Here is a 27935-nt window from a genome sequence, read left to right as displayed (position 1 = left end):
CTATTTCTCCTACTTTCTGTTCAAGGCTTTGTTTCTCTCCTCTCCTGCAAGCTAATTAACTTTTTAATTTAATTTATACAATGTTGTCTTGTCTGCCTCTCAAATCCTCTTTTTCCAGCCAGTGCAATGCCTCATACTCAGATGTAGCAGGATGAAAATGAAGAGATAAGAGTATCCTAGTCTGTTGCCTGCTGTCAGTGGAAAAAGGATAATCATATCTGTGATAAAGAGCCTTGTTGGATACTTGACAATGATGAGCAAAGGAAGTTCTTCAGCAGGGGTGACAGACCTCTCCCTTTTGACTTCTGTTTCGTTTAGAACCTGATTCCAGAATATTCTTGATGCAGAACAAGTCCACCATATGAGAAAAGTCTGACATCCTCACACACCCCTGCAATAAAGAGCACATTCTTGTAACATACGGCTGCATCCATATTGCAGAAATAATCCAGTTTCACACTACTTTAACTGCCATGGTTCAGTGCTATGTATTTTTGGCCACACATTCCTCACATCACTTAAATGACATGGACTGAGAAGCCAAACTTGCCGGTGGAAGATAGTGTCGTCAAACAATCTGAGACAGAGAGTAGTTGAAGTCAAACTTAGTTAAAAGTAGAAAAACTCTACTCCAATGCCAAATCTGATAAGAAAGAAGGGTAGTGAAAGGCAAAACTGATTGATCAGAAAGCTGGTATAATTTTAATAGTGAAAGCGATTCTAAGAATCAGTTCCTTCAATGCTGCTAAGGTGATGGACAAAAAACTGAGGGAAAAGAGTGGGAATGCTAAGGGTATCTACAAGGTGGGCTGAGCTACCACCAAAAAGTCTTCCCTAGCAATCCTAGAAGGTTTCGAATGTATCTGTGCAGGAAAACGCATTTGTGTGATTCACAGAGACCACGATGGATAACTGTAGTTTGCTGTGGCACCAGAACTCTCTGACAGAGAAGGCTCAATGTCTCACAAAACTACAGTTCCTGAATTCCATAGCATTGAGCCGTGGCAGTTAAAGTGGTGTCATACTGGATTATTTCTGCAGTGCGGATGCAGCCATATGGGTGGAGGTATGTTACCACCTGTGTTTAGGAGTGCTGATGGGGGGGGGGGGTGTCTGAGTGACAACTGGTGACAAGACATGAAGGTTGCTGTTCATCAACAGTCTCCATCCAACCTAGCAGAGCTGGAACAATTTTGCCAAAATGGATAAAAAATGCAGACTTTCTGACAGAGACTAACCCAAGACAATTTGAAGCTCTAACTGTTGTAGGTGGACCTTCTACTAAGTACTGAGTCAAGGGAGTGAATACCTATGTAACCAACAAGTGCCAATTTGTTTGTTTTCTTAACGTTTGTGCCCTAGTAAAGCTATTTTGCATCTCAACAGTTCCAAGTATCTCGTGTACCTCAAGTGGTAACAGTGCTAATTAAATCACTTTCCATTCCAGGCTGTAAAACAACAAAATGTGGAAAAGCCAAAGGGAGTTGAATATTTCTGCAAGTAAAGTTTATTGGAGAGACTGCAGAGAGAAGAGTATATAATCAAGATGGCATACTGGATAGAGTATTTCCACTACTGCTAGTATATACCAATCTTAGCAGTAACCAAGCAAAATACCTGGAGCTGGGGTTCATCTAGAGATTTCAGTATCCATGGAGTACTGTTGGAAGTTGTTTGAACTGTGGCTATTTCAGGCTTTAAAAGTTCAAGTCAAGCACCTTGAATTTAGTCCAAATTGTCAGCCAGTGAGTTTCTCTAGGCACAGCTACGATCCCAGGAACTAATACTGAAGCTGGGATCATGGAAGTATGGAGGGTAGATCAGGTGGTCATGTTAAACCTGTTTTTGAGTAGGTTCACAGTTTGGAAGAGTGAGTTGTGAGGTAATTGAGTGTAAAACTATTTTTCTGCAAAAAGCACACGATAATCTGTACAGATGGTCCAAGAACAGCATTTCCTGTACAATGTCATATTTCAAAATTTTCTGATGTTCAGGTCAATCCCTCTCACCAACAGATGTAATTAAGCTGAGCACACCTAAACAATTCTGATGGGAGTAATTTTTCCTAATTACTTGGCTATCAAATTCACTGTCTATTAGAATTAAGTACTTTTTATTTTATGTAGTATGAGGCTGGGCATAGGATGCATCCACCAAAATAATTCTGACTGGGTAATGCTTCCTGATGTCCAGGTCATGTACCAGTCTCATCAAAGCCCCTTCTTTCCCATATATATGTCTGGATCTCTTTCATTAGCTAATGAACCTGTTTCAATTCTACAACATATTTCAAACTCAGAAAGTATAAAAAAGACTAAACTCAATTAAAGAAATGTCAAAATTAATTAAACAGCTTCATTTATATACCGCTTCATACTGAACTAACAGTGTCTAAGCGGTTTACAACTGTAAGTTAATTGCCCCAACAATCTGGGTACTCATTTTAGCAACCTCCTTGGAAGGATGGAAGCCTGAGTCGAGCTTCAGCCCTTTTGCTGGTATTGAACTCACAACCTTATAGTTTTGAGTGAGTAGCTGCAGTACAGGCATTTAACCACTGTGCCACCAGGGCTCTTTTAAACTAAGGAAAAATGTCTACATTCCTTTAAAAAAATCTGTACAGATCATTCACTTGTAGTAGATGAGCAATACAAAAGATCTGTGTCATTACAAAAGCCTTCTACTCAAATATATGTTACCACTGGCTACACCTACCAAGTTCCTATACATTATTTCCTGACCAACATTTCATATAGTTTGGTAAATTCTCAATTTATAGACTTTGATACCAGTTATAATCTTTCAAAAAGTACTTTCAAGGACTAACCTTATTGTATAGCATTCATACAGAAAAATGTATTTGAAGTAGTTTTCGTAGTCCCTGTCTAAATCAAACCTTAGACTTTTAAAAAAAGACACAACAATTAAAATGATAAAGGAACATATATTTATGTTTGTTGCGTGATTATCTTTTTTGAAATACATTTTTCTTCTTAAAAATAGACTTCCAATGTTACATTCAAACAAGACAAGGTTCTAGCTTATACACAAGTAGTATAAAGTTTTAAAAGCTCTCTAAATTGGAGGGGATTAAACCAATTTTCAAATTGTTTTAAAACAATTTTTAAGGCCTCACTAGACTTGGATTTCAAACCGTAAAAGATAAGTAAAGAGTAATTTACACAGAAGTGTGTGAATGAACACTTAAGTTTAGTAACAATGCCTACAGAATGGCATTGTTTTCTAAATGCTGAATGTATATATTGATTCAGCTACATTATAAATGATAGCTTACACATGAAAAATCTTGAGCTGAAGTTAAATCATTTATCACTGCACATAGTATTTTATTGCACATGTCACTTGAGACAAAAAAGATGCATAACTTGGCAAACATATGTTCAGACAGAGCTTTTAAAACTTTCTACTAAGTAATTATGTAAACCTTTGAGACACAGTTACTATACCACATATATCCATATCACTTTCAGTTACAAATAATTTATCCGAGGCAAAAGTACAGTATTTTCAAAAATAAATTTAACTTATTAATTTAAAACAGGTTGGGACATAGCTACAGTGACTGTTGAGATATATTATACAGTAATGTTTTAAGCAATGATTTCCATATTTTTAAACCTCCCTGAGACCATATTTAACAACACTGTAGATTTTCAGGTCCTTGCTTAGAAAGAAACAGAAGCAATGGTAGGTTTCCTTGAGGAAAGGCAAAAATTGTGCTCATGTTGAGAATAAGAATAAAAAAACGATGTTATTGTACTTTTGCTTCCAAAAGGCCACCGGCTGTTGTGGTTCCACATGCGCTCACACAGCCACTGACATGTCTTAGTGAGTCGGTTCCAAGGTAGGCCAGGAGAAGTTCAGTATGCCGAATTAACAACTGCATAAGGTCTTCAGTTAGGTTGTCTACTGTTGAAAATCGCACCTTTTCGAAGTCAAATATGTCCTTCAGGAAATAAAGAACTTGATCCTAGTGAAAATAAAGGCATAGCAAATTCAGTTATTCATGAGTAGCCTGCAGTTCTTAGACTCATTACAGAAACATTTATGTATTTCTACTTTATTTGTTTATTGTTGTTAGTGTACAATAAATACTCTTAAGGTAATGAAATTCCATACCTTGAAGAAGCTGCACAATTCATACAGAGAATTTCGAGGACCCAGGAAGCCCCATGCCAAAACAGGACTAATGTGCTCACAAATAGCGTAGAAATGTGCAAAGAAACCATCAGGAATCTGGAGACAGAATTTTAAAAATGTAATCATTACAAATACATAATTGTTTCTTTAAATTAACATATTAACTTTGGAATACTATACATATTTATCGGAAATAGGTCCCAATGAACTCAAGGTCCCAATGAACATGCACTGGATTCAGCTGCAAAGGTTGCAGTCCTACAGTGAGTGGGGCTACATCTGCATTCACTGCAGAAATAATCCAGTTTGACACCACTTTAACTGGCATGAGTCAATGCTATGAAATTCTGGGAACTGTAGTTTTGTGAAATATTTAGCCTTCTCTGTTAGAGAGCTCTAGTGCCACAACAAACTACAAAACTGCAAAATCCCTGAATTCAATAGCATTGAGCCATGGCAATTAAAGTGGTTTCAAACTGGATTAGTTCTGCAGTGTGAATGCAGCCTTAGTTGAGAGTAAGGATTATCAAACTCAGTGGGCTTTACTTTTGAGTAGACTTGTATGGCATAACTAAAAAGTCATTTCACAAAAGGGTGGCCTTTTTTACAGTACATTTATATTCAATATTCAATAATGCGAGCTGAATCTGTTTCACCGTGTTTCTAGCAAATCTTTTATAGTTATATACACAGACCACAGATCAGTTTTTGTCATGGACTAAAATAATTCCAGTTGTAACTTTTTTCCTTATATAATTTATTCCTAACGTCTTGGTATATTTTCAACAAAACGGTAAATGTAGTTTTTATACTTAAACCTCTCTGCATAACTGAACATTGAAGTTGCTCCAACTACCTTAAAATGGCCAATACTTATGGATGTGAATGAAATACATTTTAATGCAGAAGAATATTTGATAATTGTTTTTTCCTGATAAATAATGAAAATGATATTTCTTTCTTTTAGCTACCTGTGGATGTAACATGACAAATATTTTGGCCATTTTTATCTCTAGTCAAAGAAAGTTTATCATGTTGAGTAATATGACATGGCTACTCCTGAATAATCTTCTCAGCTTTTCATGGTTGGATCATTAACTAGTGGGATCTCATGATATTCAGGTCACCTTTCCTTTTAGGTGCCACTAGGGGGAATGGTACATACCGATTGAGGCTTGAACCATTGTACAGTTTTCTTCCTAATACAAATTGCTTGCACATTCAAAAATTATGAGATTTCATACCTCTCTTTTCATATTCCTGAAGTCTTATGATTTATTGTAATGGTATATGTTACTCACAGTTGAGTCAGGCACTATCTCATAGCTGTGCTGATCTCTAGTTGTACTCATCACAGATTACAGCTCTAGATAATGACCATTATCTTTACAAATATAAAACTGAAAACTGACCTTCATTTTTTGCTTTTTTTGTTTCAGGACCGACCAGCAACTGGAAGCCACAGCCTATAGAAAGAAACAAAAAAGGTGTTTATACAGTTGGAATATTTCCTCTTTATAAATAACATAAAATATCCCATCTGTTCTCCTGATTTTATGACATTGTGTGATTAGGAGTTCTGTAATATTATTTAACACTGTACCACTATTAAATGTAAAATAATACAATTGGCCCTTAGTATCTGCTGGGCTTTAGTTCCAGGACCACCCATGGATACCAGAATCAAATCCCATTATATACAGTGGCATAGTAAAAGAGTGTCCTTTATATTAAATTGCAAAATGGATGCAGAATCCTTGGATAGGGAGGGCTGATTACAAAACTAATAATTACAGGAGAAAATCAGGAGAAAACTGAGATATTTTATGTTATACTGTATCACTATTACATGGCAACCTAAATACCCTAATATTTTATGTTGTATAACTATTACATGGCAACCTCGAAGCTTAAAGGCAAAGGCACCAGATCCTGTCTGATTTTGGAAGCTAAACATCCCTGATTAGTACTTGGATGGGAGACTGTCAACGAATACCATATGCTGTAGGTTATACTTGAGAGGAAGGAACTGGGAAATCCACCTCTGAGTATTCCTTGCCTAAGAAAACCCTATGAAATTCATGGGGTTGCTGTAAGTCAACAGGTGAGGCACACACGTACACATACACACACAATTACATGTTTAAGAAATGGCCTACATTTTTTGCTATGATATAAGTTAGTCATTTGCTCTGATTTACATCTCTCCGTAGCCCATGGGCTCAGAGCAGCCTATGGCAGTTCTTAACTATGTAAAATCTCTCTATTTTATCACCTTTGGCAGGTTGGGGGGCTGAATTTCCATGTCAAACAACAATGAGAGGCCACACACCTCTCCCAAGTGACATTTTTTAAAAAATAAGAAAGCCTCCAGCAGTGACAAAAATTTTACCCTCTTTTTTTTTGGTGCTGGCTGGAGAGGTGTCAGTATGTGTGCCGCACTTTTCCTACCTCTGTTCCAAAAGATTAGGAACATAGTTTTCTAAAATTAGGTTACAATTTTATATGTAGCTTTCAAATAATTTGATTTGAAGAAGTCTCCAGAACACAGGAAGTTTCATTCTGTTCATTAGTGTTAACAGCTCTAAAAGCAGGCATAATCTATCATTTATTTGTTCTTGCCTACTTGGGGGAGCATACTTAAAGAAAAAAAATCCTTGTGAAATATATGGCTTTTAGTTATATGGCAGTTAAAATACTCTTTCTTTTTTCCTTTTCTAACTCTATTACAGCTTAAATTCAATATCCCCAGAATTTTTCATGTGAAAAGTTTAAAAAACAACAACAGATGTATCTGTACCCATAAAAAAACATGAACTGAGGCATATATTTTTGATTTGATCACTGCAGTAAAAAAAGAAAGAAAGAAAAACCCTCCTCCAAAGGGGAAAATACTTTAAATACTTTTTGAACCAGCTAAGCAGTTTTGTCCTAATAAGGCTTGGGATAATACAATATACAGATGGCAAACCTAGACTTTTGTCTCCCATAGGGCATAACAGAATTTGAATGGAAAGGAAAGGAATGCTCCTTTTAGTACTAGGAAGTAAAATGCTACTGACAAAAATCCATTTAGATATACACAAAATGGATAACCAAGAGAGAGCATTGATGTCAGCTTCTTCTAATGTATTCTTCTTCCACAACATTAGACTAATGGGCTAAATATGACCTCTTCATGGAATCCAAATATACATTGTTCACTCCCCTTTTAACTCTTCTTCGTCAAGAAATCTACTGCCTACCTAAACTGAATGAAACAAGGGGAGGTCATCAGCATATTTGTACAGCTTTTCCTCTTTCTGGAATCAGAATCATACATGGTGGGCTTGGTGCCCATTCTATTAGTCTGCTACAGAGCTGTGACAAGTTCCTATGGCTAGCACAGATGTGTGCAGAATTAAGGAATATAGGGACAGAATCATGTAGATGTGTAGGAATAAAGTATATAAAGGAGGGGCATGACTAATTTTCACTCCACGCATCCACAGAAGATCATGCTATCCCATTTGTAGCGGGAAAAAATGCAACCAGGAATCAATTGTGATTTCCAGGGGTTTTCGATGTTTTGGAGGGGTTTGCAAGTGCTTAAAACAAACTATCACTTGTCAATAATATTTTGGCAGTACTTTTTCATTCCATTATGCAGTGGGAAGCAGGGTCTTTGAAGGGTTGGAAAGGCCATAGCTGTCCATGGGCTATATCCTCCACCCCTGATCTAAAGGGCTGAACTGAGAATTCGGGTGAGAAGCCAAGTAGAGTGGTAATTTAAAAGAAAAGAGAAAAGGGAGATAATAGAAAATGATATAGACTGGGGTGGTAAAGAAAGAAAAGGATGGTCAAAAGAATGGGCATGTAGAAAGAACACAGCTTACAAGAAAGACACATAAATGTATCCTATAGGATGCCGAGACATAAGAGATCATCCTACATGGCAGAAAAGTAAAAAAGAAAGAAAGAACAAAGAAGAGCATGTTATGGTACACAGGGGGGATGTATTACATGTGTAACACCCCCCCCCCCATTCCTTTCTTTTGTTGACATGGAAAGGAGGGAATGGGGAATATGAGATGTGAGAACTGGGAAGGGGATGTGGGTAGCAGAAAAACTCTACATCAATGGTCTCTGTACACCCTGCAGTAAACAACATATTTTGTCCACTGAACAAGAATCTTCAAAAGATTAAATACATGTTCATGGCAGCTCTATAACCTGTATTCTGCCAATTTTGCTTATAGAGCCTTCTTAAGAGCTTGGTGCTCAACTGACATGGATCTCACTTTTAGATTATCGCACTGCTGAAAAAAGTTTCTTACCGCTGCTGTAATTCAAGCTTCATTCAGGCTGTACCCTGGTGTTATCACACAGCTTTTCTCCCAGAAACTGCCATCCTGGTACAGCCCAGCTCCAATGCGGCTCCCTGTACTCAACTGAGTGGCCGTTTTCCAAAGTCGGTCCTGACTTTGAAAAATAGCTGCTGAAGTGAGTTCAGTGCGATAATCTCCTTACTTTTAAGTGATCAGGAATGGGCCTAGTGCAGGGTGGGGTGTACCTATACATTCACATCCCATTCTTATTTTAGTTCTTTGCATGTTCAGAAGAACACCTGAACTTAGCACTCAAGTTAATAATATATAAGAGTGGCTTTAGACTTATTTGAGTTGTGTGTCTGTTCTCATAGCTAAAGCTTTACTCCCTCTCTTTCCAATAGTTATAATACAACTAAAGCTATTGAAGTCTACAGGACCTTTAAATTGACTTGACGATTTAAATTGCCACTCATAGAACATAACAATGCTTAACTTTCTCTAAAAGGGTTCAGCAAGTGAGTTGAAGGAGATCGAAACAAAGAAGACACAGAATCCTTGTTATGCTAGAGATGTTTTTATGGTCAGTATCACACCAGTGCTGACCGACAGTGTTCTTGCCAGTGGGACAGTGAACCCACCTTGGGTCCAAACTTTAAAGATTTATCCAAGGTGCTGAAACATAACCACAAACCAGGTTCACTAGCCTGAATAGTTCCTTTAAAATTATGGATGAAAGCCAGGGATAATTGACTGCTCATCTGACTGTTAGCATGGGAATACACACCTGCTATCTCTTACCATCTAGATTGCCAAAACTCTACTATAGAAATATTCCCAGTGCCACACATCCTGTTCTTCAGACAGAAACAGTTCTTTCAATGGAGCTGTCCTATTCAGTCCTGGCTTATAGCCATATAGCGCTTCCCCGCTGAAAATGTGAAGACTAATAAAAGCAATTATAGAACTAAAATGTTTATAAAACAGTGAACTGTGCAGATAGCAGTAAGGATTTTGGGCCAGTTAACAGGGTGCTCTTACTCCCTCCATATTCAAGAACAAATAGTACTTATGAATGTTATGTGCTCAGAACACGTTGAGATGCCCATTATGTTCCTGACCTGTCTGTGAACATGTAGAGGCATCTGGTTTTGCTACTGACAGAAACAGAATGCTGGGTCAGAACAGCTACATTCTAGCCTAGCAAGACAATCCATAATATTTAAGTCAAATCCCCTCCTTAAAACAGGCATCCTAGCTTGGGAATTTGTCATAAAGGAGAAGACTGTGGTTACTGGTAATCACAGAAAATACCCATCTCTGTGTGTGTTTATATATGTGTGTCTGACCATCTTGGCACTTCTCTCCCTTTATCTCTCAATCTGTGAACATATATGCACATGAGATGAGGGTGGGAATTGTTGGCTGCCTGCCTTGTAATATCTTGTTCCAGCAGCACACAAAGACACAATTAAATATATATATATACTTTGTAAAAAAATAAAAATGCAGCACACAAAAACAATTTTAAACCAGCAGAACCTAAACTAAAACAACAAGCAATATGAAGATCTAAAAGTATCACATAGTTAAGAATATTTTAGAGCGTGGCCATCTTGAGTGCCATACCAGGAGAAAGCTGTTGTCGTTGTGCGCCTTCAAGTCATTTCTGACTTATAGCAACCCTAAGAGAAAACTATAATGGGGTTTTCTTGACAGAAATTATGTAGAGGAGGTTTGCCCCTTACTTCCTCTGAGGATGAGAGAGTGTGACTTGCCCAATGTCATACAAGATACAAATTAAGGCAGGATCTAAATTAAATCAATAAAATAAAATTTGCATGGCAGCATATATACATAGATAGTATGGCAGCATAAATAGAAAGTGGAAAGCAAAAGGATAGATAGAATAAAATAGAAAGGCATAAAGCAATTGCTAGGGTAGGTGTCAAGCGACTTTTCTGGGAAGCACATTCTATAACTGAGAGGCTACAAAGTTGCATCTACACTGCAGAAATAATCCAGGTTGACACCACTTTAACTCCAGGGCTCAATGCTATGGAATTCTGGGAATTGTAGTTTGTTGTGGCACCAGAGCTCTACTCACCTGGACAGATGAGCCTTTCATCTTATATGAACTGATCTTTAGTTTTATTAGCCTTTATCCAGTCTACTAGTGACAAAAAATTATCTGTATTTAAGATATACAAATGTACTGTTTGTGCATTAAGCAGTACAAATTGTGAAAATATATAGCAAAAAACTTGACAAAAATACCTGTCTGCTCAGGTATTTTACCTCAGGTTCCTAAGTGAGTGAACACTAAGTAAAAACTGTGTAAAACTCTCTGAACACATTAATGAATAACTGTTGTCAGTTTGGGAAGGTTGTCCACCTTGGCTACAATACAGATCACTTTTATACAGTGGGCAAATTGACTGATCAGAATTTTAGGTACATATTCTTAAACTGTTTAAACATGTAAATAAAAGGACCTCTACTTTTTTATATATACTATATTTTATTGTACAAAGTACTAAGCACTGCAGCTAGATCCAAATTATTGGATTAGTTTGGACTGCAGGTAGAACCCAATTATTGATTAGTTTTGAAATGTATTTGCAGTCCTGATAAAGTCAGTATTTGCAATAATAATAATGTATATTATAAAGTTCTAACAAGCAAAAGTATCTCAGACAGACTTTTAAGCTACAATACAGTTTCCTCAATATTTAAAATTTATTGAGAATGCAGTTACTAAATTCAGTTCCATTCTATAGATTCTGAAAAAACCTATGGAAATATTGAAGCACATACTTACCGTTTCTTTGAAGGATGAATTCAGCCAATGGTTGTTAACCACATTCTGTATAGACATAGGTGGATTCTCTAAATCTTCAAAGGAATCCATTAATATGAAGTCCAGAACAACATCATAGAAATTTAGATGTTTTACCTACATTTGGATATTATGTAATTAATGAAAATTATTGCACACGTTTAATAACTATTTTATATTGAACTGGAAAAATCAAATCATAGTGAAACTATTCCATTATTTAAATAAACCAACTAAAATCATTCTATTCTAATCATTCTAATCATTCTATTGTCTAAAAAACCAACTAAAAATAACAGAGTGGACACCTTCCAATAATGACAAAAATCAGGATCAATATTTAAATAATCTCTTCCGGTAAGCCTTCCTAGACTGACCTCCCTTACTTTGCCGCCGATTGCCCTCCCTATCCTAAATTGTCTCTCTTCAACTCATCTTTTTAACTATTTTAAATTGTATTTTATTAGTTACTATTTTTCCTTTGGTGGGAGGAATGGAAAATAATAATAATAATTTGCTTTTACTATGTATTTTATTGTATTAATTGCATTTCTGTAACCCTCCTTAATCTCTAGGGAGAGGCGGGATATAAATACATTATTATAATTATAATTATTTATTAAATTGCAGTGCAAAACAGATAACAATTACAAACCACTTAATGGAAGTAAAAAGTATAGTTGTTGTTAGCTGCTTTCTTAAGAAATAAAATGTATACTTGCAAATGAAATATATTATAAATGAAATATAAAATAGGTACATGAAATATACTTACTCCACAAGCAGCAAGTTCCATTTCAGTACTAGCCCAATGATCTGCTTGCTCTAAGAAAGTGATCATTTCATCAAATACTTCTTCAAATTTATTTGGGTTCTGTAAAATAAACAATAAATAACAAGCAAGTCATATATGATTCTATTTAGTTCTTAACATTAAATGGCAGTTCATTTTCATCTGATGGCACAATTTGGCTGTATACGTACTACAGGATTATCCAGGCTGACATCACCTTAACTGCCATTGCCCGATGCTATGGAATTCTGGGAACTGTAGTTTGTCGCGGCACCGCAGTTCTCTCACAGAAAAGGCTAAATGTCTCACAAAACTACAATTCCCAGAATTCCATAGCATTGGGCCATGGCAGTTAAAGTGCTGTCAACCTAGACTATTTCTGCAGTGTGGATGCAGCCTTGGAAACATTTTATTATGACAATTGGGATGGTTCTGCTCCATTAACTGGAATTGCTGTACAAGTGGAATTCCACATAGGAGTATAAAGTGCACCCACTGTGCATGCAAGTACCTTCATCAACAGCTATGTCCAAGAACTAATACCTCTACTATACATGGGCTTTGTACTTGTAGAAAGCGTTTTCACATTCAGTTCTCCAAATTGAAAATTGAAATACATTTTAATTATTTCTCTTTGGGAATCAAGAGTGTAAATCTTTTTGTACACTGAATACACCTTGTAATTAAATAATTGTTTTATTCAATAATTTGTTTAGAGAGACAGACTGACAGATAGACAAACATAAAAATTAAATGTGTCATTTAAGTTATTAAAAATGTGGTTTACCTTTCTTGCTCTTGCAATTAAAGCACACAAAATTTTCCTACCACTTTCTGCAAGAAAAACTCTATTTGCAGTATCTGAAAGGATAACCTGTAAAGAATCACCAGTCATTAGAAAACTAGGCATTTTAAATCCTCGTTCCACATCCAAACCCATTACAAGCCAAATCTACAAGATCACTTAAGTTCTGACTCATAACATATTGAGATCATTTCCAGCCAGTCCTCCCTGAGAACCTGCCCTTTCCCAAGTAAATATATATTTGCAAGGAAGGCAGAGTACCAGTGGCAGGGAGACTTAATCAGAATCCTTAGACCTCTTACCCTTACGCTGTGGGAAACTGGCCTCCAAAGCTGCTGCTATTGGCCTCTGTTTCCTTATCGATATAGATTTCCTTGGGAAAGGTGGAGATGGAAAAAATGCTCAGCCCAGTTTTGCCGATGCTTTAAAGATTTCATAAATAATACTATCACACATACACCTTAACAGTCGCTTATATTTAATCAAATATTCCCGAAATAATTTCAGAAACAGTTAATCACCACTACTGTACTGGGTGATGGTTGGTATTATTCCCTAAAACTCCAATCAACACTGTTATAGTATGCCAAAAGCATATATTTTCTGGGAGTCCAATCCTATGTATATATCAGTCATGCAACAGCAGCCTTGACTCTTGCTCTGGGAGAAAGGCAGCATATAAGTAAAGTAAATAAATAAAGTAAATGAACATTTAATGTATAGTTTTGCATTGCAGGACATGATTAACAATAAGCTTTAAAAGTAATAGTGTTCAATACCCAAGGAGTAACATACTAAGAAGCTGCCCCATGGAGTGTTGTATAGGTCACACAGGGACGTAACCAAGGGGGGGGGGGTTCTTGGGGGTCCAGACCCCCCCTTCCATTAGAAAAATGAATGGTGTGTGCTGCTGCGCTGCCGCACCCAAGCCCCATTATAATGGTGGCACTTAGTCTGGAACCCCCCTTCCTAAAATCCTAGCTACGTCCCTGGGTCACAACACTATAGTTGAGCAGTTGGACTGTCCCTGTCCCTTGGTATCCACTCGGGGTTTGGTTCCAGGACCCCCCCCCCCCTGTGGATAACAAAATCCGTGGTTGCTCGAGTCCCATTAAATACAATGGCATAGCACCATGGTGTCTCTTATTTAAAATGGAAAATCAAGGTTTGCTATTTGGAATATATATATTTTTTGAATATTTTCAAGCTGTGGATGCTTGAATCTGTGGATAAAAAAATCTGTGGATAAGGAGGGTTGACTGTATTCTAGTTTTTACTGGATACTTTCATGAGTTTCACTGGTACATTAGTTATAATAAAAGCACAGGGCTTTCTAGATCGCCCTTTCCCAGTTTCTCTGCCTATTGTTGTTGAACCACGTCTCATAATTCCAGAAACCGTAGCCAAATTGTAGGTCATAGTAACCATAGTCTAACAGCTGCATACCTACAGTTGGGAAAGGTCCCATTTACTTGAAAAGCAACTGTATCTAAAAACTGGACTTTTTACCTGAAAAGCCTGTCGAATACAGTGAAGCTTAGCAAGAAAATCGCTGTCCCCCAAACACTCCAGCATTTCAGTCCTACAAATACAAAAAAAAAAAAAAAAAAGTGTAAGATAACATTTGAAACATAGTGGAAGACTTGCACTTTAATTCCAGAAATTGTTCATGTTGAATGTGAGGTCGAAGACTTTCACATCCAGCATCTATAGTTTTCTGTGGGTTTTCCAGGCTATGTGGCTGCATTCTGGAAGAGTTTGTTCCTGATGTTTTCTCTGCATCTCTGACTGGCATCTTCAGAGGGTGGTGGCATGGAAGTATGTGGGGTTTATATACTGTGTGAACCTTGGTTGGGAGGAAGTGATTTACATGTTAATCTGTGTGATGGTCTGTTGTTGAATGGCAAAGTCTCACGGTGGGAGGATATGTGGAAAGATATATGTGTCAATTTAATTAACAATCCATTGTTTTTTGTGTGTGTTTTTCGGGCTATGTGGCCATGTTCTAGAAGAGAAGCCCGAAAAACCCAGAAAAAACTATGGATGCCTGCCATGAAACCCTTCGATTTCATATTAGCAATCCATTGGCTGCGGGAAAACCCTCTGACCCTGAGTGGTGTTCATTTGCATGCACTGAGTCATATTCTCCACCCTGAGGCCTTGCCATTCAGTAACAGACCATCGCACAGATTAACATGTAAATCACTTCCTCCCAACCAATGTTCATACAAGTATATACTGTATACCCCGCATACTTCCATGCCACCACTCTCTGAAAATGCCAGACACAGATGCAGGTGAAACATTAGGAACAAACTCTTGCAGAACATGGCCAAATAGTCCGGAAAAGCCACAGAAAACTATGTTCATATTCCGTTCAGATTTTTTAATATTTGCAGTTATTATGAAAAACACAGAAATACTTAGTACCGTAAGATGCGTGAATAAATCTTGCCCTCCTCTGCCAAACGCATAGCTTCTTCATATAATGGACAATGGCAAAAGGAATCCAAATTATAAGGGTTTCGGCTTTCTTTGTGTTCTGTAAGCTGAAAAAGAAATTTTTTAAGGACTGGCAATAACTCAGAACTGATACGCTTTAAATTGCAGGTTAATGTTTCTCCCCCTGAAACATGTAAAAGAAAAATGGCAGTGACATACTAGGCCATAGAGTTGCCACTGTGCAACAACAGCTGAGCTCTTAAGATTGCTCAAGTGCTTTTGTGGCACATTCCAGAAAAGCCAATGCAAGTAATTCAAGTGTGTGTGTGTGCGTGTGTGCGTGCGTGCGCAAGTGCAGAGGAATAATTTACAAGTGATCTTCTAATTATATCTTTCCAAAGGAGGGATTAATAATGAAGGAATAAGAACATACAGAACTTCAAGACAAGGCAATTAAGTTCCTGGTCATAAAAAAAGAAAACTGAGATAGTCCACATTTTGTGCTGGGATGTATTGAACAAAAGGCCCACACAGTGATCACTCCAAAGGACTCCAGCTATATATTGCATGGTTAAAAAACAGAGAGAGAGGGGAGGAGACTGTTTTAACTATTACATCAAGTAAAGGTAAAAACACTGTGGGGGTAAATACAACTAACAATGTAAAATCACTTCCACACAAATCACTCCCATGATAGTTCAGCATGTTCTTAAACAACTTTGCATCAGTGTCATACTATGCAAAAGCTTTACATTCCATACAGCCTACATCCACCAAGCTGATTTTTAAAAAAAATTACAACAAATCAATGTCATTGGTCTCTCAGACTCACATCTAGTTTTTTAATATAGGTGACCCAAAATACTAACATCAGTTATTTCTGGACTGATTCACACACATCAGGTGATTTACAAGGACATGAAATGTATTTTGCTTTTAGAAATACATGCTCTCAAGCCAAAAATGGTGAAGAATAATTTTATTAAAGTATGGTACAGTACTTGGGGAAAAGAAGGTTGCAACAATATACAGTCTGACACATGGAGTGGGGTCTTATAATAATCACAAACTTCCCAACAGGACTTCCCAACAGAGTTGTAAATTTGTCATGTCAATTTTGCTTCATGTTTTCACTTTTTAAAATTGTTCACAAACATTTGTACTGACTTTTCTCTCTATTTTCTGGGGGGGGTGTGTGTCTCATTTTGTCACATCTTTACAGTGCAGATTTTTATACACATTTACAGACATGTATATTTTTCCAGCACAGAACATGTACTGATTTTTTTCAAATACATTTTATTTTTAATTTTTGTGCATTATTTCCCTTAAGCATATATATTTTAGTATGTACAGTGTGCTATTGCCTTACATGGGAGATCCATTCTGGAAAAAAACCCCACCCACGTAAGGCAAATAGCACATATGCTCAAGCCCCATTGAAAATAATGGGGCTCGTGCACGTCACACGGCATGGAACACACACGCCATGGGAGCATGCGCCACAGGGGCATGCACCATTGTTATTTCCATCACATGGCTTACAGCTTAAGCTGAAAGCCGTGTAAGACACAAGCGCACTGTACTGTATCCACATTGTGTGTATTTGTTTTAAAATGTCACAAACATCCAAAATGTTATGAAATTTGATGACAAATTAGGTCCCTGTCCATCTTTAAGTTCAAAAAGTGAGAATTTGTACAATTTTCAACAAAATGTAAAACAAGCTAATTTATCATCTCTAGGGAAAACCACATTTATAGTCAATGGGAAGCATTAATCAGATTGGGAAGCATTAATGGGAAGCATTAACCAGGTTTAGTGACATTTGAATATCTTGCAACACAAAGCCTTTGCAAACCCAGTAAAGGAATGGATTTAGATTAAGCCACCTTCTTTATTGGACAAATCAGCATCTAGGTCTCTTTTCAAAACTACTTCAACTACAAAACAAAGCTACATTTGTCAAGTGATATCCAGCAAAAGGGGAAAGTGCAACACCATTTCCTTTGCAGAAAGTGTTGTATACTGTCTGTTGTTTCACTTGAACTCCTTCTGATTAAACAGGTTCTCATCTGCATACCAAACACCTTAAAATTTCAACCCAGGATTTCTATTATGAATCTAGGGCTTCAAATAAACGGCCCAAAAAAGCTGCCCCTGGGCCCCAGGGGTGGAGTGTGCACATGACGCATACCCCCAGGTCTACTGAACATGGCCCAAACATGGCCGCTAAACCCCAGCCCATTCAGGACCATGGCAGCAGCCACCATTGGGACAAACAGCATCTGGTTGCTGCAGTCCTGTGGCGATTGGGGCAGGATTGGCCTCTGGCAGCTCCTTCTGCCCCATCTGCTTCACGCTTACGTTTCCTTTTAATGATTCAGGCAACATTTTGACAAAAGCAAAAAGAAAACTATCCTTTGTACAAGGAACATAACATAACTCTTATCTTCTAACACAGCCTTCCTTTTGCCATCAGACAAGCACTAGTATTACTGTCTTGCAGAGACTAAATGGCAGATGAAATTGAACATCCAGCTGTTCCAGACTAAGAATATCTCTTTCAGGCAATTAGGGACTACAGATTCCATTAGTGTGATACCCCTGAGTTTCCAAAAATTGCTATCCTAATTGAGATATGTTTATTTAACTTGTGGTCACCACCAGAAGCCAATCAGTCACTTTGCATTTTCAGTGATTTTATGAGAATCCTCACAGTCTATCAATTTATTTCAATCTAATCTATTACATGCGTCCAACATGGGAAACTTGGAAGAAAAAGCCTGGCATTTATGTGCCTATAACTAAAGGAATTAATTACATCTGATGAATTTACACCTTTAAAAAAACTTCATTATCTATACATGCTTTTCTAGGACATACCCTTCTGGAAGAAATAAGTACAGGCTGAATATCCACATGGATAATAGCAATAGCAATAGCAATAGCAAGTACATTTCTATACTGCTTATCAGTGCACTTAAGCACTCCTTAAGCGGTGTAAGTTCATTGGCCCCAACAAGCTGGGTACTCATTTTAGCAACCTTGGAATGATGCAAGGCTGAGTTGACCTTGAGTCTCTGGCTGGTATTGAACTCACAACCTTATGGTTTGTGAGTGAGTGACTACAGTACAGGCATTTAACCACTGTGTCAGCAGGGCTCCAATGTCCACATAGGTAGCTGAGATAGTGACCATTTTGCTTTTTAATGGTTCCGTGTATACAAACTTTATTTCATGCACAAAATTATTAAAAATATGTCTAAAATTACCCCAGGCTACATTTATAAGGTGTAAATTTAAATTGAGTCTCGATCCAAGATATCTCATTATGTATATGCGACTATTCACAAAATCCAAAAATATCCAAAATCATAAACACTTCTGGTCCCAAACATTTTGGATAATTGACTCAATGTGTACTAACTAGTAGAGACCACTGATTAATCTACTGCAAGACTTTAGAGATATGATGGCTATACAATCACACAGAAAATGCTGGTTCAACATACCTCTGCAGCTGAAACAAATGAATCTGTTGATCCAATGCTTAGTGTATCACGCAGACTGAATTCATCTGTATTATCTTTCACAGTGATATCTGTGTCTTTATCTTAACAAAGAAATAAAAATGGATTAAAAACATCTTTTGTTCACTGACCATAATAATTATACTTAATGATATACTCAAATGTGCTCCTTAATTTCATTCTTGTAGCCATTTTCTTGGGCAAATACTGTTACTAACATTAGCTGCCTAGGGATTGTTGCTGCATGAAAACTGGCTCTACATGGTTTCCTGACCCTCTGGACCAGATTTTGGGAGTTCACAGAGGGCTGCAGTGCAAAGGGGTGACTGCTATCCTCCTGACACTGCTGAGTTGTATTGTTCTGTCATTGGGTATACAATGTTGAATTTTGCCCCTATAAATAAATAGGTTGGATTTCAAAAGGGAAAATAAATTTGTAACCAATATTCGGGATGAGTAAAACCAATTTTTAGCCATCTGTGATAGCTAGAAGATTTATGAGAGAGAAAAATCTTCTCAGGCTTTCCAGCATGGAAACTATTTAGAAACTACTCGCCCAAATTGATTAGTAACAATACATACAAGTACTTGGAATCGTACATTTTCATGGTTGAGACTCATGTGAAGTATCTATTACATTTACCAACTGCCACTTTCAGACACTTCTGCTATGCACTATTTTTAATCTCCTCTTACAAACAGAACCATAAAACTATAAAATGTCTACCAGTCACAAAGCCTAGTATCCCATTCATAATCAGGTAAACAATTCAAGATAGTTGGAGAACTGAATCCAATAAAGAGATAACGTCCTGAGTTGCAGATAGCTGAATGACAAAAATAAGAGGCAATAAATGTTCAGAACAATTATACCTCTAATCAGTGGTGCTAGTGGGAGTGAAGGGATCCTGGGGAAAATACCTTCTGGGGACCCAAGCCGACAAACCACCCCTTGCTTTCTTCCTTTCTCCTGAACACTTTATACCTTTCACATCTTTACCACCAGATAACAGCACCTTTTCTCTGTCTTTCTTTTCACTGTGAGAAAAGACTGGGGGCTGGAGAGGAAGGTAGAACTGCATTCAACATCTTAATCTTTCCAGAATGTCTCAAAGGAGTTTACATGAGGCTCTTTGGATAAGATGCTGAGCACAACTTCATGGAATAAAAGATGCCCTATCCTGTGGTTTGGCTATAACTGTGCCTCTGGCTTTAATCTCTCATTTACAATAAATCCTAGAGCCAAAAGGCATAGTGACAAGAGCTGTTCAGGAAACACTTTGTTATAGCATAGTTTTCTCTAGAGCTGCATATATTCAAAATGTATACGCTACAAATGCTTCGGAGAGCTTTAGACGGGAGACATCAGCACAATGAAAGCTCTAGGAATGCACAGCTGCTTGATCCACCCAGCCACCCTAGGCAGCCAGTCGCAGATTCTCATGATGTCCACGATCTAACAGCCTGATATGTTGGTTATTTTATTTATACTTTCAATGTACTTATTTTAGAAGCAACAGGTTTTTTGAAATCTCTTGTCTTCAAGTGCTGTTGGTTTGTTTTTTTAAGGTTAAGTTCTTTTTATCATGGGAAAGAAAATATTTTTTGAAGAGTGGGTAATAATCAAAAGTGGTTATCTACATAAAGTTCTAGCTTTCATGCATTTTTAATCCAAAAATGACTGAAGTATAAATTGAGTGTCCATATTTTTTCCGTCCTGATATAGACAGTCCAGCAACTGATTGTTCACCAGTGGCGCAATAAATTTAATATTTCAGATAATAGTATCTGGAGTTTTATGAAATGCTTTTACATTTTAAAAAATAAAATTATAGGATCAGACAGTGTTACAAACACTACTCAGAAAATTATTATTTTTTTAAAAAAGCACAGATAAATGCAGAATGTACACTGATTTATTGTGAGACGGGGTGCTAAGAGCCACTCTGCTGGTGGTGAAGAGGTCAAGTAGCAGCTATGTTGCTGGATGATACCCAGTATACCATGGACACCATTGCACTTCTTGCCAGAGCTATTCTGTCAGAAGTGGATGGGTGGAAGTGGAGAGATTTGTCAAAGATCTCTTATTCCAACATACTACTAAAATGAACTCTTGACTAAACCAGACTTGGAGATAGTGTAGTTTTATCATCTTTTACTGATGGCAATGGGGAAAAAGGAACAATGGTTAAAAAAAGTAAAATAAAAAAAGTGCAAAAAAAAGTCAATTTGGAAGTAAGTCAGGATGAGATAGGAGGTAGCAGGAGTTCTACTACTGTTTACATTAAGCCATAGTGGCCACTATACAGAGACAGATAAATACTAGACATGAAATCTCTGTTCCCTGCTTTCAGGGCAATCAGAAATCTGGTCTAAAGGTAGCAGAATACCAAGATGCCTGAAACAGACTAAATCCTTTTGGGTATGTGGTGATTCCCATTCCTGAATGCTCTCCTCCTGAATTATATCCTCCTTCAAAATATGACCAGCATCAGACAAAGTGTTTTCCCTTGGAGTGAGGAAGGCAGAATGGAAAGCCAGGGGGACAGATTTGTGGTTTCTTATTGGTGGCTGGCACAAGCACTAATCCCTCCATTCCTAAACACTGCAGTCAATGGGGGCACTGCATCAGACTAGACCTCCCCCCGCTCTTGATTCTGTTCAAGTCCCACTGTCACAGGGTGCACTGTCCTCACTCTCAGCTTCATCGTACCACCACCTCCTCCTGCTCCTCACCATTTACAAAAGAATTTTCTTTCTAATCCCAACCCTACCCAATTCGTGGGGAGGGTTGGAAGGGGCCCTAACACTTATTTCTCTTAAATTAAAAAAAAATCATTTGTTACAAGAACACTATTCAGGAATGACATTGTTTTGTTCAAAAAGCAAGCCCCTCCCGCAACCCCTGCAAAAATTTTTTTTTGAAAAAACTTCTCTTTCCAGCCTTTATTATGATCAAAACATCAAGCCAGATCACTGTTTCCAGCCCACCTGTTCTCAGCAGCCAGCCTGCTCTTTGGCACAGCATCATGCTGGGCACTATGCCAGGCCATCATTCCCAATCCTTTCCAGACTATGCTGACAGCTCTTGTCGCCCACTGCCTGCCACCTCACAGACTAAAGAAAAAATGGGACTCTGTGAAAAGGTTGCTTGGGGAGGGACAAAGGAGAGATACACTTTCTATACTATAGGATCACCACCCCTGCATAATGGAACCAAAAGTTGTGTTGAGTCCCTATTCCATTTCCCACAACAGCTAGTTAATTTATCACTACTCAGAAAAGTTACCTATCGGGACTACAACTATCAGAATCCTCCAACCCACACAGCTACTGAATCTGCTGGTTGGAGATGTTGGGAACTATAGTCCAAAAAAGTAACTCTTCCAAACTTTGCCAGATGCCTCTGAGAAGCCTGTAAACAGCACATGAAGGCAATATTCTTCTTCCACTGTAGTTCTCTAGCAAGTGGCAAAATATGTGGAGGCACATAGTCTCTGAATATGGTTAATGCATGAAGTCATCTTGACAAATAGTGACTGATGGATCTGTCCACCATGAATTTGATGGAAGTTCAACCTTCCTCCTCCTACCCACTATAAACCTGAAAGCAGATAGTGGGGATTCTCAGGGCTGCTTAGAGGAAGCATGCATTCAATCTGTTTTTGTTTTGTTTGTTGTTGTTGTTATCCACCCTCAAGTCAATATCGACCCACGGTGACCCTGTAGATGAGACATCTCCAAGACTCCCTATGCTCCACTGCTCTGCTCCAGGTCCTGCAAATTCATATCCATGACCTCCTTAACAGGGTCCATCCATCTAGCATGTGGTCTTCCTCTCTTTCTGCTTCCCTCTACCTTTCCTAGCATTATTGGTTTTTCTAGTGAGTCGTGTCTCTTGATGATGTGGCCAAAGTATGACAGTCTCAGTCTAGACATCTTGGCTTCTAGAGAGATTTCTGGTTTGATCTGTTCTACCACCCATTTGTTTGACTTCTTGGCTGTCCATGGTAACCTCCGGACTCTTCTCCAGTACCGCATCTCAAATTAATTCTCTTCCTATCTACTTTCATAACTGTCCAGCTCTCACATCCATACATAGGTAATAGGGAATACAATGGCTTGTATGATTCTAACTTTTATGCTCAGTTGTATGTCTTTACATTTTAAGATATTTTCTAGTTCTTTCATAGCTCTCCTCCCCATTCTTAGTCTTCTTATGATTTCTTGACTGCAGTCCCCACTCTAATCAATATTTGATCCCAGGTATGAAAATTACTATTTCTATTTCCTCATTGTCTAGGTTGAATTTGTGTAAATTTTCTGTGGTCATTATTTTTGTTTTGTTTATGGTCAACAATAAGCCTGCCTTTCAACTTTCCTCCTTGATCTTCCTTAGTAGTTGCTCCAAGTCTGTGATGTTTTCAGCTAGTAGTTTGGTGTTGTCTGTATATCTCAGATTGTTGATATTCCTTCCTCCTATTTTCACTCCTCCTTCTTCTGTGTCCAATTCTGCTTTTCATATAATATGTTCTGAACATACATATAATATGTATTGAACAGATAGGGTGAGAGGATGCAGACTTGTCTGGCCCCTTTGCCAATTGGGAACCATTCTGTTTCTCCATGTTCTGTCCTGACAGTGGCCTCCTGTCCTGAGTAACGATTCCTCATTAGGACTGTCAGATGTGTTGGCACTCTTGTGTCTTTAAGGGCGTTCCATAGCCTTTCATGATCTATGCAGTCAAAGGTTTTGCTATGGTCTATAAAGCACACTGGATTATATATTAAAACCATTAGAGCACAGGAGATGCATCTCATTACAAGCCCAGCTATGCTACAGACAATTCCCCCAATCCCCCCACAAAAGCCAGTTTTTTTCCTAAAAAAAACTTGATGAAATTTGGGGGGAAAGGAACAACAAAAGCACAGTAACTGGCATTTTCCTTCTCTGTGCTTCACAGACCATGAATAAAATCAGAGACCTCTGTTCACATTCCTCACATTTGAGGGACAGCAGGACAAGCAAATTCCACATGGCTGATTCATAGAAACACAGCACTTTATGACCAAGTGAGGGAGGAAAGTGAACACTTGTTTTGTCTCGCTATGCCTCTTAACGTAAAAACTGAAATGATGCATTACAAAATGTCTATGTATGTGTCTCTGTGTGTGGTGCACAATATTCAATGACTCCTGAATCTCTGAAGACATTGGGCAGACTGAAGTGGAAAGAGATGTCCCTTTTATTGTCCACGCTTACTTTGTCTTTAGCGATTCAAGCAACTGTACATTTACATTTTTGAAATAAAAAGACCAAAACTGAAATTGCTACAATAGTATGACTCCCATATACCATGGACTGCAAGTGCATCATGTCCCCCACCCTACCAAAACTCTTGAGGGATTAAAAAAGACCGTTTTACTATGATTGTCTTCTGTGACTTTCTAAACTTCTACCTTCTTCTTTCTCCTCCTTCACCAGTACCTTATTACAACATGCTTTTTAACACTTAGTACAATCCATTTCCCCTTGTGATACAGTAATATTTGTTGCCTATTAGAAGAACAAAGAAAACCTATGAATCAGTCCTTTATTTAAAAATCAGCCTAAATCAAGATTAATAAGTGCTATTTATTTCTTGAGATGTCACAACTTTGGTGGGAAGACACAGAAAAATGTATTGCACTCATTCCAACAGGATTGGCACCAGGATAAGCAAATATTTCACTCAGGATAAGACAAAAATACAAGAGCTCAATTTTTTTTTGTTAAAAAAAATGCCTGTTTGCATTCATTTGTTTAGTCTAGCCCTATTGAGAATCTACTTTACTACTTCCTACTTGCAACTGAATTTGGATCTTGCAACAGATAAGCGTTAACAGATGTAGCTCTGATTTCTGGTGTTTATTTGTTTTGTTTTGTTTTTTAACTAACCTCCTCCTGTCCTTCCCTCCAAGCTAGTGGCTGAGCTGTTCTGATGTCGTGGAATATTCATTAACACTCCACAACAGGGGTGGGGAAAACACAAGTAAACACAGAGGGTTTTTTGTTTTGTTTTATTTTACCAGTAATCAGTATATCCATTGGTAAGGCAAGTAAAACTTGGTTAGGCTTCAGGGGAAAACCTCAAATGCAACTTACTTATGTTGGAGAAACTTGACACAGAATAAGCAGTGGCATCTTGTGCCTCAACATAGTTGGGGTGTAACTAGCAGAGATGTATTCAAGTCCTTTAGTCCAAGTATCAAGTCTCTACCTTCAGGTCTCAAGTTGAGTCTCAAGTCCTTGCAAGATCTCAAGCCTGGGAACCATCTTTAAACTGGAAAAAAGGAAGCGGGGTGCATTTCTCAGAGGAAACAGCAAGTGTCTTAGGAAATGGGTTGAGGCAGAGGTTGAGGTCTGCATGGCACCCTGTCCCTGCAGCACATCAGAGGAGCCTTTCAAAAGTGAAGGATCCTTCTATCTAAAGCCCATTGCATAAGGCATTTGCTGTTCCCTTTCAACAAATGTGCCCCATACTTTGGGAGCAGGTCTTGCCTGCTGCTCGAAGTGAATGGCACCAGCAAGACAGTCACTAAAAATGCATAAATCCCATGTCAAGTCGAGTCAGTGTGTCATTTTTACCAAGTCACGTCCAAGTAAAGTCATTGAAGCAACTTGAATCCAACATAAGTCCAAGTCAATTGACTCAAGTCAACAGCACTGGTAACTAGGCTTATCAAAATGTTCATTTTACCAACTCTCATAATGGTAGGGGATGAGTGGAACCAAAAGAATGACATCTGCTTAAGACCTTAAAACCCAGACAGGATCACATGGAAGAATATGGTCTTTCTCAAAGTATATGGGGCTTTACAGGTTGTAACCAATACTTTGAATTGTGCTTGGATAATCAGACTATAGCCAGTGAAGCTGTTGTAAAATAGGGAGTTTCATGTTTAATGTAACTAGCTCTGATGGCCACAACTTTCTGTTGTGTGCCTTCAAGTTGTTTCTGATTTATGGTGATCCTAAGGCAACCCCTTCATGGAGTTTTCTTGGCAAGATTTGTTCAGAGGAGGTTTGCCCTTGACTTCCTGAGGCTGAGAAAGTGTGACTTGCCTGAGGTAACCCAGTGGGTTTCCATGGCTGTGAGTCATAGTCCAATGCTCAAACTACTACACCATGCTGGCTCTCTGCAACATCTAGCTGTTACAGCTGAAATGTTCATACACTTTATAAAGAAATCCTCATGAAGAGTAGGTTAGAGTAGTACAAAGGCTGAAATGGGCATGACCTTAAGGAAATAAATTACTTGCTTTCTGGTGCATGGAAAGACTTGGGAAGAATATTTTTTTTTAAAAAAAAACCCTTCTGTTGTAGGAAAATATATGTGGCATTAGACCCACCCTGACTTCTACTCAGAAAACAAAGTTTATCCAAGAGGGCTGATAGAGCATTTGTTTCTTCCCAGTAAAGAGTGTGTGGAATCTGGAAAGTCCTGGTAGCTAGTTAACTTGTGCACTTTTTTTCAGAAGAAGAGTTATAATGTATGGTATCATAAGATAATTGATAGATTTTCTTTGGTAATCTCCATCCTTAAAACCTGAAAGCCAGTGACAACTGAGATCTGACATCTTGCGACTTCATTGCTACAATATGCAGACCAATTTTTTGGCCTTTTCGCATTCTCCCCTATTCCGTTTTTGTACTACCTATAGCCTGAAAGGGAGCTTTGGAGAATGTGAAAACATGTACATTTTTGTGATATAGTCATGTTACACTGTGCTCTGAGACCCAGAGCTATCAAAGAAGACAATCCGTTGTTTTTCTCCTAGCTTAGAACTGAAAAAAGGGGAGAGGCTGCTCATCTCTATTGCATCGTGCCCCACAGAGAATCATAAAGCAGTGAGAAAAGTTATATACTGTCAAAGCTCACAATGTGCCATCAGGACAGACCTCTCCAGAATACAGGGGAAGCTCATTACATTTTCCTTACTTCAGAAACATCAGAGAAACAAAGGATGAAACAGATTGAAGCCTGTCACCTCCCTCAGTTTTTGGAGGGTTTTTTTTTTTGGGGGGGGGGGGACAGGAGAGTTGCCACTGTCTTTTTGTTCAGAAATTCCCAAATTACAAAAGCAGCCTGCTGCAATTTTTTTAGCAGCACAGCAGAAAGCAATACAATAATTCTTGAGGCATGTTGAACTCTTCATTGCAGCCTATCTAAACATCCAAAAAGCAGGCAATACACTTATTTGTTAAGATAAATTCTGGCTTGAAAGAATGTAAACATTTCACATATGGAATGTTTATTTCATGGTTAAAGGGCCTTTTTGAAAGAATGCATTTGTATTACTTCATTGTGTATCCCTTAATTCAAACTTTTCAAACTTTTGTGGTCTTCATCACTCTTCTGGAAAAGGAAAATTCTAAAGTGTATGATCTTATAACTTTCTTGTTCTCCACCTGATCATAATAAGAAGGGAAGGGAGGGGGAATTAAGTGTCATCTTTCACATCCCAACTCTAATGTCTATCTTTAAGCTGTGACTAATGCCAATGACTGAAACATATGGCCTTCGGAGGGACTAAGCATATGCTTTGAATAAGGAACCCAAATAAAACACAAGAATTAATATCATTCCAACTTACCAGCGCATAATGTTACTGCCATTCATAGCTTGAGAATGGCAACTTACAGCTTGATATTAAGTCGTTTGAAGTTAAGATGACAAAAAGGAGCCAATATGTTTACACTGCAACTTATTCCTGTATAGTTGAAGTTAAACTAACAATATCTAGAAAGTTCTAAGTTGCAAACAAATATTCAGTAAACCGACAATAAAACACACACATGAATAGATAAGGAAAATGGCATGGGGCATTACTGAGGAAATTGGAAAAAGTAGTCTCTCTACCACATCTGTTTGTGAAATCTCTGCTGGATCCAAACTTTTGCAATTGCAAGAGAGGACATGTGCTAATTTTGCAATCACTATTTGTAAGTGGAAGATGTGTCTCTGGGTCTCAGATTTTGCAGTAGAGTGGGGCAAACTAGGGGAAAAACAAC

At 38.0% G+C, this 27935-nt stretch overlaps 1 protein-coding gene across 1 annotated transcript in view; it reads right to left on the bottom strand.

Annotated features, from left to right (window-relative positions):
- Nucleotides 1–2978: 2978 nt before the first annotated feature.
- MIGA1 (mitoguardin 1) overlaps nucleotides 2979–27935 on the bottom strand; it is a 47807-nt gene continuing 22850 nt past the window's right edge. Inside the window, exons 8-16 of the mRNA XM_089515483.1 lie at nucleotides 18863–18963; nucleotides 15336–15454; nucleotides 14415–14487; nucleotides 12888–12974; nucleotides 12083–12181; nucleotides 11290–11424; nucleotides 5574–5627; nucleotides 4141–4257; nucleotides 2979–3991 (exon numbers count right to left, since the gene is read on the bottom strand). Coding sequence (XP_089371609.1) covers nucleotides 3773–3991; nucleotides 4141–4257; nucleotides 5574–5627; nucleotides 11290–11424; nucleotides 12083–12181; nucleotides 12888–12974; nucleotides 14415–14487; nucleotides 15336–15454; nucleotides 18863–18963 — 1004 coding nt within the window. The 3' untranslated portion in view covers nucleotides 2979–3772. The remainder of the gene's footprint in view (nucleotides 3992–4140; nucleotides 4258–5573; nucleotides 5628–11289; nucleotides 11425–12082; nucleotides 12182–12887; nucleotides 12975–14414; nucleotides 14488–15335; nucleotides 15455–18862; nucleotides 18964–27935) is intronic.

The sequence above is a fragment of the Sceloporus occidentalis genome, unplaced genomic scaffold (assembly GCF_023333645.1).
Source record: "Sceloporus occidentalis isolate IW3139 unplaced genomic scaffold, rSceOcc1.0.p SCAF_3, whole genome shotgun sequence".
NCBI lineage: Eukaryota > Metazoa > Chordata > Lepidosauria > Squamata > Phrynosomatidae > Sceloporus > Sceloporus occidentalis.
This window is presented reverse-complemented; position numbering and strand designations above follow the sequence as displayed.